At 41.3% G+C, this 12,445-nt stretch overlaps 1 protein-coding gene across 1 annotated transcript in view; it reads left to right on the forward strand.

Annotated features, from left to right (window-relative positions):
• ST8SIA1 (ST8 alpha-N-acetyl-neuraminide alpha-2,8-sialyltransferase 1) overlaps positions 1–12,445 on the forward strand; it is a 144,205-nt gene that overhangs the window by 38,033 nt on the left and 93,727 nt on the right. The window contains exon 2 of the mRNA XM_075506497.1: positions 208–352. Within this exon, the coding sequence (XP_075362612.1) occupies positions 208–352 (145 nt within the window). The remainder of the gene's footprint in view (positions 1–207; positions 353–12,445) is intronic.

The following is a 12,445-nucleotide window of genomic DNA, read 5'->3' on the forward strand; positions in this document are numbered from 1 at the left end:
ATCTTTACTGTCTCTTTCTAAGATTTTCTGAAATCAGGTCTGCTGGCCCTTCTGTAAGTAAAAAAGAGTCACCTGTGGTTCATCTGCTGGCTGGGAAGATGAATGGCTTGCTTTGGAGCACCTGAGAGCGGCAGGATCTCAGGTGTGAGGGGTGGTTGCTAAGGCTCTAATTAATACGGCTCTTTCTCTTTCGGTTGCCTTCACTAGGAAACTGCTGGAAGAATGCTGCGACCCCGGGCAGCTCTTTGCTATGACAAAGCTGAACTCCCCGATGGGAAAGAACCTCTGGTTTGACGGGGAATTTTTATACTCTTTCACTATTGACAATGCAACTTACTCTCTCTTCCCACAGGTTAGTAACCCTTTTTTTTCTTTTCGGTTTAAGTATTAACATACTAAATGGTAACATGGTACAAATAAGTATAAATAGGCTAAATGCTCGTCAAGAAATTGTATCTTCATTTCTCAATACAAACCAGTCTCCTCTGCTTTTTTACTTCTATGTTCTGAAAATTATAAAATGTTTGCATGCACGTTATTATTTCCCTGGCCACTTTTCAGGTGTGCCCATGTACACAAGGGATGAGATTGGGCCACCCATCTTGATTTTTAAAATGCTAAGTTCTGGCTATTTTAAGAAGGTGATTTCTGCATTTCAGTCGGCGATCACGCTCACTGAGAGCACGATCCCTCATCTAGGATTGCTTCAGCTCAGGTCTGTTTAGCTAAGATGTGACAGTGTTTTGTGTGAAGGTGTCCAAGTTACTTCCAAGTTAATGAAGTTTATTGATGGCAAGCAACGTGAGCCCAATAACAGAAGCCGACAGCTTGACTTTGTCAATTCTTGCTGTGTTTTGAATGTTACAAGTGGTTTCCTGTTCAGCAAAGGTGTTTTGGGTTAAGTGGAGGGTTTTCAAGTGCTGGGAATTTGTAATACTGATCTAGGCTTCTTGTATTTTTAATTAATATATGAACTGATGTTAAATAATGAGTTTATTATATTGAATTTAGTATGTGGAAGGAGAGATGTTTTATGTGGCTACACATTTAAAGAAAGCCAAACATCTGGATGTATTAATTGATTTATATATTACTTTCATTTCTCAAATTAAAGGCATAGGTATTTATTAAGCCTCCTAGTCAGTGTTGTCATTCACACCAGGCTTTTCATTTGTTGCTGTTTCAGTTAAACATGTAGCAGAGTTCTGGCTTGTTAATCCTGCAAATAAAACATCAAAAAGGGCTTTGTGTTTTTTTTTTTTGTTTTGTTTTGTTTTGTTTTTTTTCCAAAGTAGTTTCCAGATCTCAACAACAGAGTTATGACTTCCAATGAGTTTTCTTTTAGTGGAGAAAGAGTGAGGAGAAACTGCAGTGTAGGGAAGAGGAGATGGGAACAGCCCTTTCTGTGTTCAGACATCGTCTGGAGGAGCAGTGTTACAGCTGTGTCTTGCTGAGGCTGCGGTCCCCTGTCTTGTCACTCAGCTGTGCCTGTTGCAATGAACCGGTTAATGGCCCGCTGCCTCCCTCGGGCTGCTCCCCAGCTGCTGTGTCCCTGCAAGCTCAACAGACAAGTAGATGCTGAAATGTGCATGGCGAGTGTTTTTTCCTGCGGTACAGCTGGAAAGGGGCTGCCCAGCTGGAGTGAATTTCTCTCCCTGCCTTTAAGACTGGTAGAAAGTTTATGGTGTGTCACAGAGTAGCAGCTGTAAATCTTTTTTTATGATGATTAGTATGATTTGTTGCTACAATATTGCACCATTTATTGGAGAAAAAGGAAAGCCTTGGCAGAGCTGTGAACTTTGTACCACACAAAGATATTGGCAGCAATTGCTCAAAATGTGTACATCCTTTCCAACGTTTCAGAAAAGCCCCACGTGGGCTGGCGCAGGGAAGTTGCTATTTTGTGATGGATTTGGGATTTCAGATTTGGTTTTCTTTGGATCAAAACCTCGCACTCTGCCTGGCTACAGCGGTGTCCTACCTCCTCTCACAGAAAAGAGCAGAGTGCTGGACGGGCTCCTTCAGAGGGGTAAATGCTGGTTAGAGAGGAATCATGGTCTCGGGAACTCCAGCAGTTCCCAGACTCCCGAGCCCTATCCTCAAAGTTTATCAGTTGGCCGGATCAAGAGCAAGGATCTGGGAAGCCCTGGAGAGACAAACTGGTGAGGGACAACATGAGCTAAGGAGTTGGGACTTCAGTGTCCCTTAGGCTTGCCAAGCAGGCCGTGGAGAGGATGGCTAGATGCTGTTGTAGGGGTGGTGGTGGAAAAGGTGAATTTTTATGATGTTCCAAACCTAGAACAATGCTAGAAAGCAGCTCTAGGACTGGTGCCAGAAGTGCTATTCCTTTAATGAATTGACGGGCAGTTCATTTCTGACAAGCGCTACTCACTGCTACTCCTTCTTTTCTTGCAAGTACCACTGCCTCTAACTTGATGTGTTATTCCTATGTAATTTGCCCAGAGGAATTTTGTAAACCTTTATCAGATGAAATCCAGCTAGGCTTAAAAGCTTAGGAAGATTTATTTGTAGTAAATACTTAAATGAAGTACTTTTCTACCTCTCTCTTTGTTTCAAGAAAAATACTTGCCTAAATTTTTCAGGCTTCTACTTTGAAGAATGGTGTCTATTAGCTTGCTAGCAACCGGCAAGAGATTTTTGTGAAGATGAATATTCCTTTCAAAAGTATCCAGAAGCTTAAAACCACTCATAAAGTATGGGTAATACTCTGAAATGCTCAGGGGATGTAACAGGAATGTAAAGGGCTGCAGCTATGTTGATATAATAGAAAAAAATTTCCTCCGGAATAAATAAAAAAGGCTTCATCCACATCAATGTGCTGGGCTTAAGCCATTTTGTTCTTGCAGAAGATTTCTCAGTCCTGAACCAGTTATTAACTTACAGGATAAAGTAACTCAAAACTAAATAGGAACCTTGCTATATTTTATGGCATAGAATAAGCTGGCTATGCACCAATGGAGACTTATACAGAAATAAAGTAAGTATGTCAGAACTTAATATGTAAAATGTCACTTATTTTTGAATGTGAACAATACAAAATAGAATATTTTTTCTTCTGAGGAATCTGTAGATAAAGTTCTTACAGCTGGTTCAACATGTTCTGATGGAGTGCTTTTCCAATAAAAATGCTATTTCATCAAAATATAAATTTAGTATCAGTTCATTGGTTTTTCAATTTTTCTTTGAAGTGAAAAGGTTAAAAGGTTTTGGTGGTGTTATGACATTTAATTTTACCATTTTTTGCATGTAATATTTCAACTGGGTTTTTATCAGCTCCGTTGATAGCTTTTTTTTCTTCAGACTCTGCTTGATTATATTCCTCCTCCTTTTATTTTTTTAAGTTTTTGATTGGTCAAGGGAGAAATTTGCAAAAGAAAAAAGCTTTTATGTGGAAATAGTCATTCAGTGTTTCATTTCAGTTTATGAGAAAAAATTTGAAGTTGCAGAGTTTTGCATGAACCAACAATTCCAGCTGCTGGAAGTGGCTCCTCTTACTTTCCCCTTCAGCGTCATTTTCCCCCTGATTTCTAGAATTAAATTTTTTTGAAACAGAAATGAAATATTACACAGACTGCACCATCTTTCCCATCCTGGAGAGAAACTGCTAGTGGCTTATGGTCAATACCTAATGGCCAGGAGAAGACGTGGGGCAGGACGTGGCTCATCACAGAAGATAGCCTAGCGTGCAGTGAGGGTGGGCATCCCACCTACATCTCATCTCCCAGCACGTACTACGGTGGCATTGCCTGGAGCTGTTGGATAACGGAGTGTCATTTCAATTAAAATCAGCCATTTCTTGACAGCAGCTTTGTTGCATTACTTGCTGTGATCTACAGCATTACTTCCCACTCTTAGGAGACAAAAAGCGTAGAGTCTGCATATAACTGTAGGTGTAGTTTAACGTTAACAACGAGAGGTTATTCCTGCTGCGTACCTACCACTTTTCTAAGGCTTTTCATGTAGACTTGAAGTTTCAATATTAGCCAGTAATTTCGATACATATCTGGGGGTACTGAGAGTTCAGAGATGCAGGTGACCCTACTACAGTCGAGATCAGCAGCATGGTTGGACAAACCTCTGAATAGCAGGGCTGCCATGTCTCAGGTTGGCCACTAAAGGCCATAGGTAACTTGTAAATGTATTTCCTCTCCATTGTGGTCCAACTATTATACAGAAAAAGGAACTGTATGTTGGTGAGCGTTCAGGAGTCCTGTCCCTGACAGGGCAGAGACATACACCCTCCTTGCTCTTCAGCCTGGAAGTTTAGGCGTGCAACTCTGGTCCTGTTGCGTTGTACTGAGGCACGAGGGGAGGCATGACTAGCATTTTCCACCCTTTACTGTCTGACTAGAATGGAAGAAACCAGGCTTCCATACGTTCCTGTAGTAATTTTTAGATGCTGTGAGTAAACGTGATGTAACCACAGGAGTAGCTGGGATGTAACTCAAAGCCATGTGAGAGAAACGTGAACTAACACTCATCTGCTTTGAGTTAGAGAATAAAACAAGCCCCAGTTTCAAATGTTTTCTGAAATAATTTTGCACTCCTTCCTGTCTTTTTCTTCCTCAGAGTTTCAAAAGCAAATTTCAGACTATCTTTACCGTTTGAGGAAAAAAAACCTCACTCCAGTATTTAGCTGTTTATGCAAATAATTGGTTTTTGTTGCTTGTTGGCAAAAGCTTATAGCAAGGAAGAACTGAGGCGAATTTCTGAGGTCTCCTTTCCTCTTCCACCAAAAGGTTAAAGAAATAGTTAAACCAAATGGAACTTTTCACTCTGCCATGTAAAGTACTATTTTGGAGGGTAGAGGAGTGAATACATTTCAAAAGAAATTTCAAATGTTAAGCTTCAACTTTTTAATTTGAGAAAATAAAATAACTCATTGGAAAATGTTCTGGTTTTATTGTATTTCACCTGAAGCAGTTAGACACATTTGGTACCAGTAAACTTTTTCAAATTACTAAAATATGATTCCCCAGCTGCTCAAATCCCTTCTAAAGTTTCACCTGCAAAATGCTGTCAGCTAGAAGAGCGGCTACTTGCAATGAGCTTCTCATGAACAGTCATCACAAATGGCATTTGAGAAGTCCAAAGGAAATAGCTTCAAGCCACAAATAAATTTTGGAAAGCTGGCAGCTGTTTCTGGATACCTTGTGATCAGGAGAAAGGCAATATTTTTCAAATTATTAATTAGAGTTTAAATTCTTGTCCTTAATATAAAGGCAGGGAAAAAGTTAATCTCTCTACCTGTAAGTGTAAGATGGAGACATTCTCTGACATTTTCTGGGTTATCAGGGTGAATGTTGTATTGGGTAACAGTGAATGATTTTATGATTGTGCTATGTGATTTGTGGCTTTTATTCAGGGTACCTGTTAGATTCTGGGGGCTTGTTTAATTTTTCTTGGTTGCTCACAACATTCCTTATTTGGCCAGAGATTTTATCGTGTCCTCTGATGCTGGTACTTGTGCTGTGTCAAAGCAAATTCCCTGGTTTTACAGTTAGAGCCTGCAGCTAGGAGAATAATTTGTAATCATTTCAGGGAAATAATTCAGATTTGGAAAGGGAGTTCAGTGTAGAGTCTGCGGGCTTTTCCCCTTTTTGCATGACGAGGATTAGAGGAAAAACATACTCACCCTGAGGAAGAAAATGGCAGTTTGATTCAAGTAAAAGGCGAGGTCTATGAGCAGCAAGTACTGGGACGGGTTAGGTGGGAGCGTGGCTGCTGCGTAGACGCCGAGTGGAATGCGAAGCTACAGCTGTATAAGGAATGTGAACCGCATTAAGAGGACAATGTTAACTTGCTTAGGGTAAACGTTATGTGTTGTTTGGACTGATTTTAGACCCAGGTGATCCAAAAATTGTGTATAAAATGGGAAACCACCTGAAGCGAAGGGGCTTAGGATTTGATGGACTGCAGTGTTGCCAGGAGGCATGAAATTATTGCCTTTGGTGTTGACTTTGGAAACGCTCTGTTAATTTTTGCTACCAATCTAACTTACCGAAGTACTCTGTTCTCAGTAAAGCTCTGTAATTAATAGCTGCTTGGAGAAATACATTGAAATATTAGCTGTCATATGTGTCCTGATTTTTCTTCTTTATCTTGGGTAGGGGCATGAAGTGCCTGCAGACTTAAGATTTATTGAGCAACTCTTATATTTACTTCCATTAATTCTACTGTCTAAATAGTACCTCCCTGACTTCTTTTGAGTTGTATTTAATTAGGATTTGGGGGAATTTCTTGGTGCTGTCCCTTTTCTTTTCTTCCTTTTTATTCCTCTCTTTTTTTTTTTTTTTTTTTTCTCCCCAAGCATACTGTAATGCAAACTATGTTCTTGATTGGGACTACGTATATTTATTCAAAATGAAAATGTAATAAACATTAATTATTGCAAACATGGAAAACACATGTAAACTAAAAGGCGAAGAGGTAGTTATATCTTGTGAAGTGACATTTGCATGTTAGGAATGCAGTTAAGAAGAGATCTTCTGAATTGTTCAAGCAATTGTATCTCATAGTGCCTTTCATAAACTGGGATATGAAATACTATCTGTAGAGACCTGACAAATTGTGCTGTTTTGGAGCATGAGTCTTCCCTTCAGTCCTGGATAATCTCTAGCCATTGGCATCAGGGTGATCAAAAATCTGGCTTAATATTTAGTTAAGTGAAACCCCTAGCCTCACTTTGATTGCATATTGACTAATTAAGAACTGTGTACTTGGACCATTTTGTGCAGCCTGTTGGCAAAGCTGGAATAGGGCATCATCTGTTCTATCTGGTCAGTTAAGCAAAAGCCATAGTCCATCTGAAACTACTCCATATAGACAAGATGCAAACGTGCCTGATGGTGAAAATCAAATTTATGCTAAAAAGAATGAGATGCAATGTGTATAGTTTGAAGTAATTAACTAGTGGACGGGCAACATGCTCTTGTGGAAGCAAGTTAAAACAGACCAAGGAGTGGCTTTCTGTCCCTGTTGATCATCGGATGTGTGCTTTGGTCTCTCTGGGCTTGCTAAAATATCTGCAGCCAAGCTGCTTAACCAGGCTGTCTTTGGTGAGCCTGATCTTCTGGAGTTTATCTGCAATAACGCACATGCCAAATTGGCTTTATCTCAGTCAGGGCAAATACATAAATAGATGCTGACCTTTCCAAATGTAACAGAGAGGAAGGGAAGGACTAGATCTGGCTGCAAAGTGTCTGTTTGGCCTGCAGGCAGAGAAAGAGGAATGGCTGCCCTAACTCAACATTTCTCTTTCAAACCTGAAGTGACTGAGCATCAATCACTGTCTTTCCTAGGTAATACAAGAGCTGATCTGAGCACACACCAGTACCTTTGCCAGACAGACCCTTGTGCCCTTGGGCATTAAAAAAACCCCAGAGATCAATCCTGCCTCTCTTTGGGGTTTTGGGGATACGAGGATGTGCAAGAGCTAATGCGGTCCAGCTTCTGCATTGTTATGGATACTGAGCAGTACTAAAAAAAAGTATAAAACCCTGTGGGATAGTTGTGGAGCCACCTAAGACAGGAGGGACATGGGGTATTTTCAAGAGGATAATTCAGCCATGAGGGTGTTGCAATTTGGAGTGATTTTATGTTTGGAAAACACTTCAAAGAGCATATTTATTCATTTCTATTGGTACCCACGGCTGTACAGTTACTGACTGGTAAAATGCAAGCCTGTGCATGGAGCAGCCGCCGAGCGTGAAGAGGCCACGGCAGGGCTGGAAACACGGGCAAGGCTGAGCGATGTGGCAAGTCATGGAAGTCATGTTGGAAGTCATGGCAAGTCCCGTTGTGGGACTTGCCGTTGTGGGCAAGTCCCGTTGGTGTGCTGTCCCAGGGAGGGAGGGGACACTGTGGAAGGGCTTCTGCTAGCAGAGGCAGGGAGGATCTCACAGCACTGCACACTAGTGCACGTTTCTACTTATTAGCTGTGTAACTAAAATTTTCTACCTCAAGTAACGTTTTTGATGGTACCTAGAAGTCACGGTTACAGATAAAGGGATGTTATGCTGTGGGGTTGTAAAGTACAGAGCAAAAAGGCTGTTCTGAACCCAAAGAGGAAGTGGGCAGTGCAGGCAAAGACGGCCAGAGAGGCTGTACTGCTGCCCTGGGAATTTTATGGGCTTTTTAGTTGATGTCCATCTGCTTTACGGGGACATAAAGTTGCTGCTTTATAAGCAAGAAATGTAAGCAGAAGAATAATTAAAGGAAGTGGTCACAGCTGAGAAGCTATAGGAAGAGCTAACTTCTGATGGCTAGGAGTAACTACAGGGCATACGAGCTGCCTGGCAGAGGGTATCAAAATAGAATGAGAGTTGGTTCTAGTCTGCCCAAAGGCAACACAGATTTGTTTTGTTTGTTTTATTGTAGCTTTATATAACTGATAAGATGCTAAAAGGAGGTTCTTTCTCCATACAAGGGTTTTTCTGGCAATGAACTCGTTTATATACCAAGACTTCCACCTACAGGTGCAATGAGACCTTTGCTTCTTTGGAAGTCAATGTCTAAATCTTGAGTAAGCTTTATCCTTTATATCCTGGCCACCTGTTAGCCTTTCTTATTATTTATGAATTTTATTTTTAAGAGTCATCTTGTTCAGTTTATAGACTTTTTACTGTATATGTGACTATATATTTGAATTATTCAGTGATCAGATTGCGTTACATTAATTTGCTATATTCAGTAGTTAGCTTTTTTGATGAGATACTTCTAAAATAGTCTTAATACCAGTACTGGCTTATTTTAGGCTTAGGTTTAGTTGCATTTCATGCCTGGCACTTACCACCTGACAGAAGAATGAGTAGAAGTTGATGAAATATTACATACTTGTGTTTTTCATACCGTTGTTGGGTTTCTTGATATGGCTCATGTATGACTCTGTACTGGAGTGTGGCAGGATATCAGGTTATGTTCAGAAAGTATTTCACCTGCAGCAAAGATGTAGCCCCTCTCTTCTTCCAGGTGTTCCTAAATACAGGTGGAAGTGTGGCTTAGCAGAGTCTGCAGGCTTGAAGAAAGTCAGGGAAGGTTACACCACTGCAGAAGCTATTAAGAAGGGGTAGCACGGTTACAAATCTTGTAGGAGGATTATATAGTGTCTTTCAAAAGATCCTTTATGTCTTCTTGCTTAGGGGGGAGTGTAAGCCCAGCTTTACATTTAATGAGAAATCTGCTGCATTACAGTTCAGGAATTGAGTTATGTAGCCAGGCATGGTTGATTTAGAGTCCTTATAACCTGATATGGTGTGGAGGGGAAGGGCTGTGGTTCTCTTCTGGAACAACTTTTATCATCTGAATGGCTCCCATGAGGCAAGCATTGGCTTCCAAATGACATTTTGGACATTGGGAAAATAACACAGTAGTGGTTTTCTTACATCAGGATGCACCAGATAAATCCTGTGATGCTGGATGTGCAGGTGAAGTACCGTTTATCTTGCTGTTGCTCAGATCAAGAATTCAGGCTATTTTTTCCTTCTTGATCAACAGAGCTTGATGCTTTTTCAGAGTTTTTAGGGAGAAATTTGACAATTAAATCTGTGCTGCTGATGTCTACTGGCCAATAACTACCAATCTGAGGTGACTGTTTTGTGTGTGGTGTGGTGGCTAAAGGGGTAGTCTGTAGTGGGAGGCAAAGGCAAGATAACTGAAAGCACTGGTGTCTTTCCAGCTGAAATGAGTCAGGATATGACATTTAACAGCCTTGTGAATCTGGACTTGTGTAATATTACTGTGAATCCCAAATGCAGAAAGAAATAGTTCTTTCCAGTGCGGAGATGGTGTCTTTTTTTTTCTTCTTTTTTTATTTATTTTTTTAAAGACTGTCTTAGACACTTCTGTGAACCGTGGGCATCTGGGGCTGGTGACAGTTGGCAGTGCTAGTCTAGGTATGTTTTGGAGAAGAGCAACTTGCATATATGCGTACCTGGGTTCACAGGTGATTTGAAGGAGAAATACTTAAGCCCAAAACCATGGCTTACACTCACTGACTTGAGTCCAGTCCATCAATCCCAGGAAGACTGCTGCAGGCATTCACAGGGTATTTTCATGTGAGGTACGTTATTGCCAGCACGATTCTGCACACTGTCCTAAGTGAACCCTTGACCTATAAGCCGAAAGTCAGTTATAAAATCCTGTGAGCAGGGTTAAGGTGGAGGTTCAAGGTTCCTGGCATGCCAGCATGGTGGCTGCAGTAGAGCTACCCGAATATTGCCTCCTGGAAGCTCACTCTCCAATGGCTTTTTTTTTTCACAGTGTAAAATGTACTGGACTAATGGTCTCCAGTTTCAGAAGGTTCAGATGAAAGACACTGGGTTCCAAATGATCACTTGATCAGAAGGAAATTACCTGAATTATATCCCAAATATTAGCTCTGTGAGACGTGTAATGTTTTCTAGGGACTCCCAAGTCATGCAGGTGCATTTGGGTACCTTCATTCTCTGGCATGGGAATTGCATGATAGGTCAAGAACAAAAATTATACATGATGGGGGCGGCGGGGGGCTGGTTTTCCCTTTTGCCCAGAGAATATGCCTTTATTAGGAAGGGGACAGAGAAGTTTTATTTATGAGTAAATTATCCATCTTAGTGTGGAGGAGTGAAGGTTGTGATGTGAATAGCCTGATGTGAAACAGCTCTTGGAAGTCAATTGTCTTAATAGCACCCTTGTCCACCTACTATTGCCCTAACTAGTCTTCCTAGCACAAGAAGTGATAATGTGCACTGAGGAGAGAACAGGGAATGGAGCTTAGGTATATTCTTTTTGGAATAACATCTCTGTGTGCTGCAATCACAGAGCTGGCAGTCTGCATCGGCTAATCTCACCCATCTCTCCACCTCAGTAAGCTGAAAGTACTTTATGTAGCTGGAGACAGACAGACAGTTGCCAGCGATGAGCTCCTTCTCCAGGGGGGACAGTGAAGATTGCATGGAGCTACTACTGTATGTCTCTGTTTCTCAGTGTATAGAGCCAAGCTGAATTACACCTGCCTGCAGGGCATGAAATAATACTAAGCAACACTTTCTCTCTGTTGATGATTTTTAATGAGGTTGTGAAATGACAAGAATGTAGAATGGGAATGTGTAGTGTATTCGGGTTTTTAGGCTGGCTAACCTGTTTGTAGGCTAATTCATTAATAGACATTCCTCCAGCCAGACCATCTCCAGCCTTTTCCTCAATCTAAAACCCACTGGGTTGTCTCACTTCACTTCCCTTCCCTTGCAGCACGGCTTGACATATGCACAGCGTAGCTTGTTATTCAGGAGCAATGCTGCAAATTTAAGTGGTAGCACCAGGCTCAATAGGAGACAGTTTAGGTGAAAGGAGACAATAAATGCAAAGGCTACACAGACCTATTCTGTGATCCACTATTGTGCCAGAAGAAGAAATGAGAAAGCCAAAGATAAATAATCCTTGGTATGAGTATGATGCTCTTTATAGCAATTCCCTCAAGCACTTTACAGTCATTCAAATTCAATGTATGGTGTTACTGCACAGTTAAATCTATGCCTAGAAATCTCTGGAGACAATTAAAATGAGGGTTTCTGCATGGGGAGTATGTGGGGAAGAAATACTGCAGACCCCCTTTTTCCTGTACAATAAACAGATATACATGATGAACCGCTATTCCTTTTGCTTTGCTGACAAAAAATTGGAAGAGACCTATAGAGCCCCTGTGGTATTCTGGGCTATGTGAATATAGCAGACAGGAGCTCTTCTCCAGCCTATGGTTTTAAGCAAGGCCTTTGAAAAGTGGGACTACCTCAGTTTAAGCTTGCCAGCACTGCTTTCCTGGCTCTGGTCTTGGCAGACTTCTTGCAGTTCCAATTCCCCGGTTTAAGGTCTGTCCTCCAAGTGGTACCCAGGGCCAGCAACCCCTCATCCTAGCACGGCTGTGGCTGTGGTCAGCACAGTGATTGCATTCGTCTTTTCAAGGCAGTTACTGAGCAGGGAAGTGTGGGTACTGGATTGTTAAGCACCAAAAGAAGCATGGTGGGGAAATGAGTAACAAACTGTGTTGCAAAATAGGTCAAGTGAAGCCTGGTTACACCAAAGTCAACAGCAATGTTCCAGTTGACTTCAGCATGGCCAGGATTTAGCCAACAGTACCCTCTTGCTGAGTACGGTTCTGCTAGGCACATGTACATTTGTTTTTGTGGCTTCTTCCCAGTTAACAAAGAATGACTTTTTTTTCCCCATTTCTTGGCCTTTATGAGCCTTTGTTTTCATTTAGTGAATGAGTGATTTATCTTCTTCATCTACTTGTTTATACCCCTTAAGACAGACCCTGAGTGAAAAGGCAAGGCAAATTTGAAACAGCCACTCAGACAAGATAAAATGGAGCTTTTTGTCACTGCTTTTCCTTGCCCCCATCCCAGCTGAAAACATCCTTTCTGTTGCTCATGCCAATAAGCAGGGA

The sequence above is a fragment of the Mycteria americana genome, chromosome 1 (assembly GCF_035582795.1).
Source record: "Mycteria americana isolate JAX WOST 10 ecotype Jacksonville Zoo and Gardens chromosome 1, USCA_MyAme_1.0, whole genome shotgun sequence".
Lineage (NCBI taxonomy): Eukaryota > Metazoa > Chordata > Aves > Ciconiiformes > Ciconiidae > Mycteria > Mycteria americana.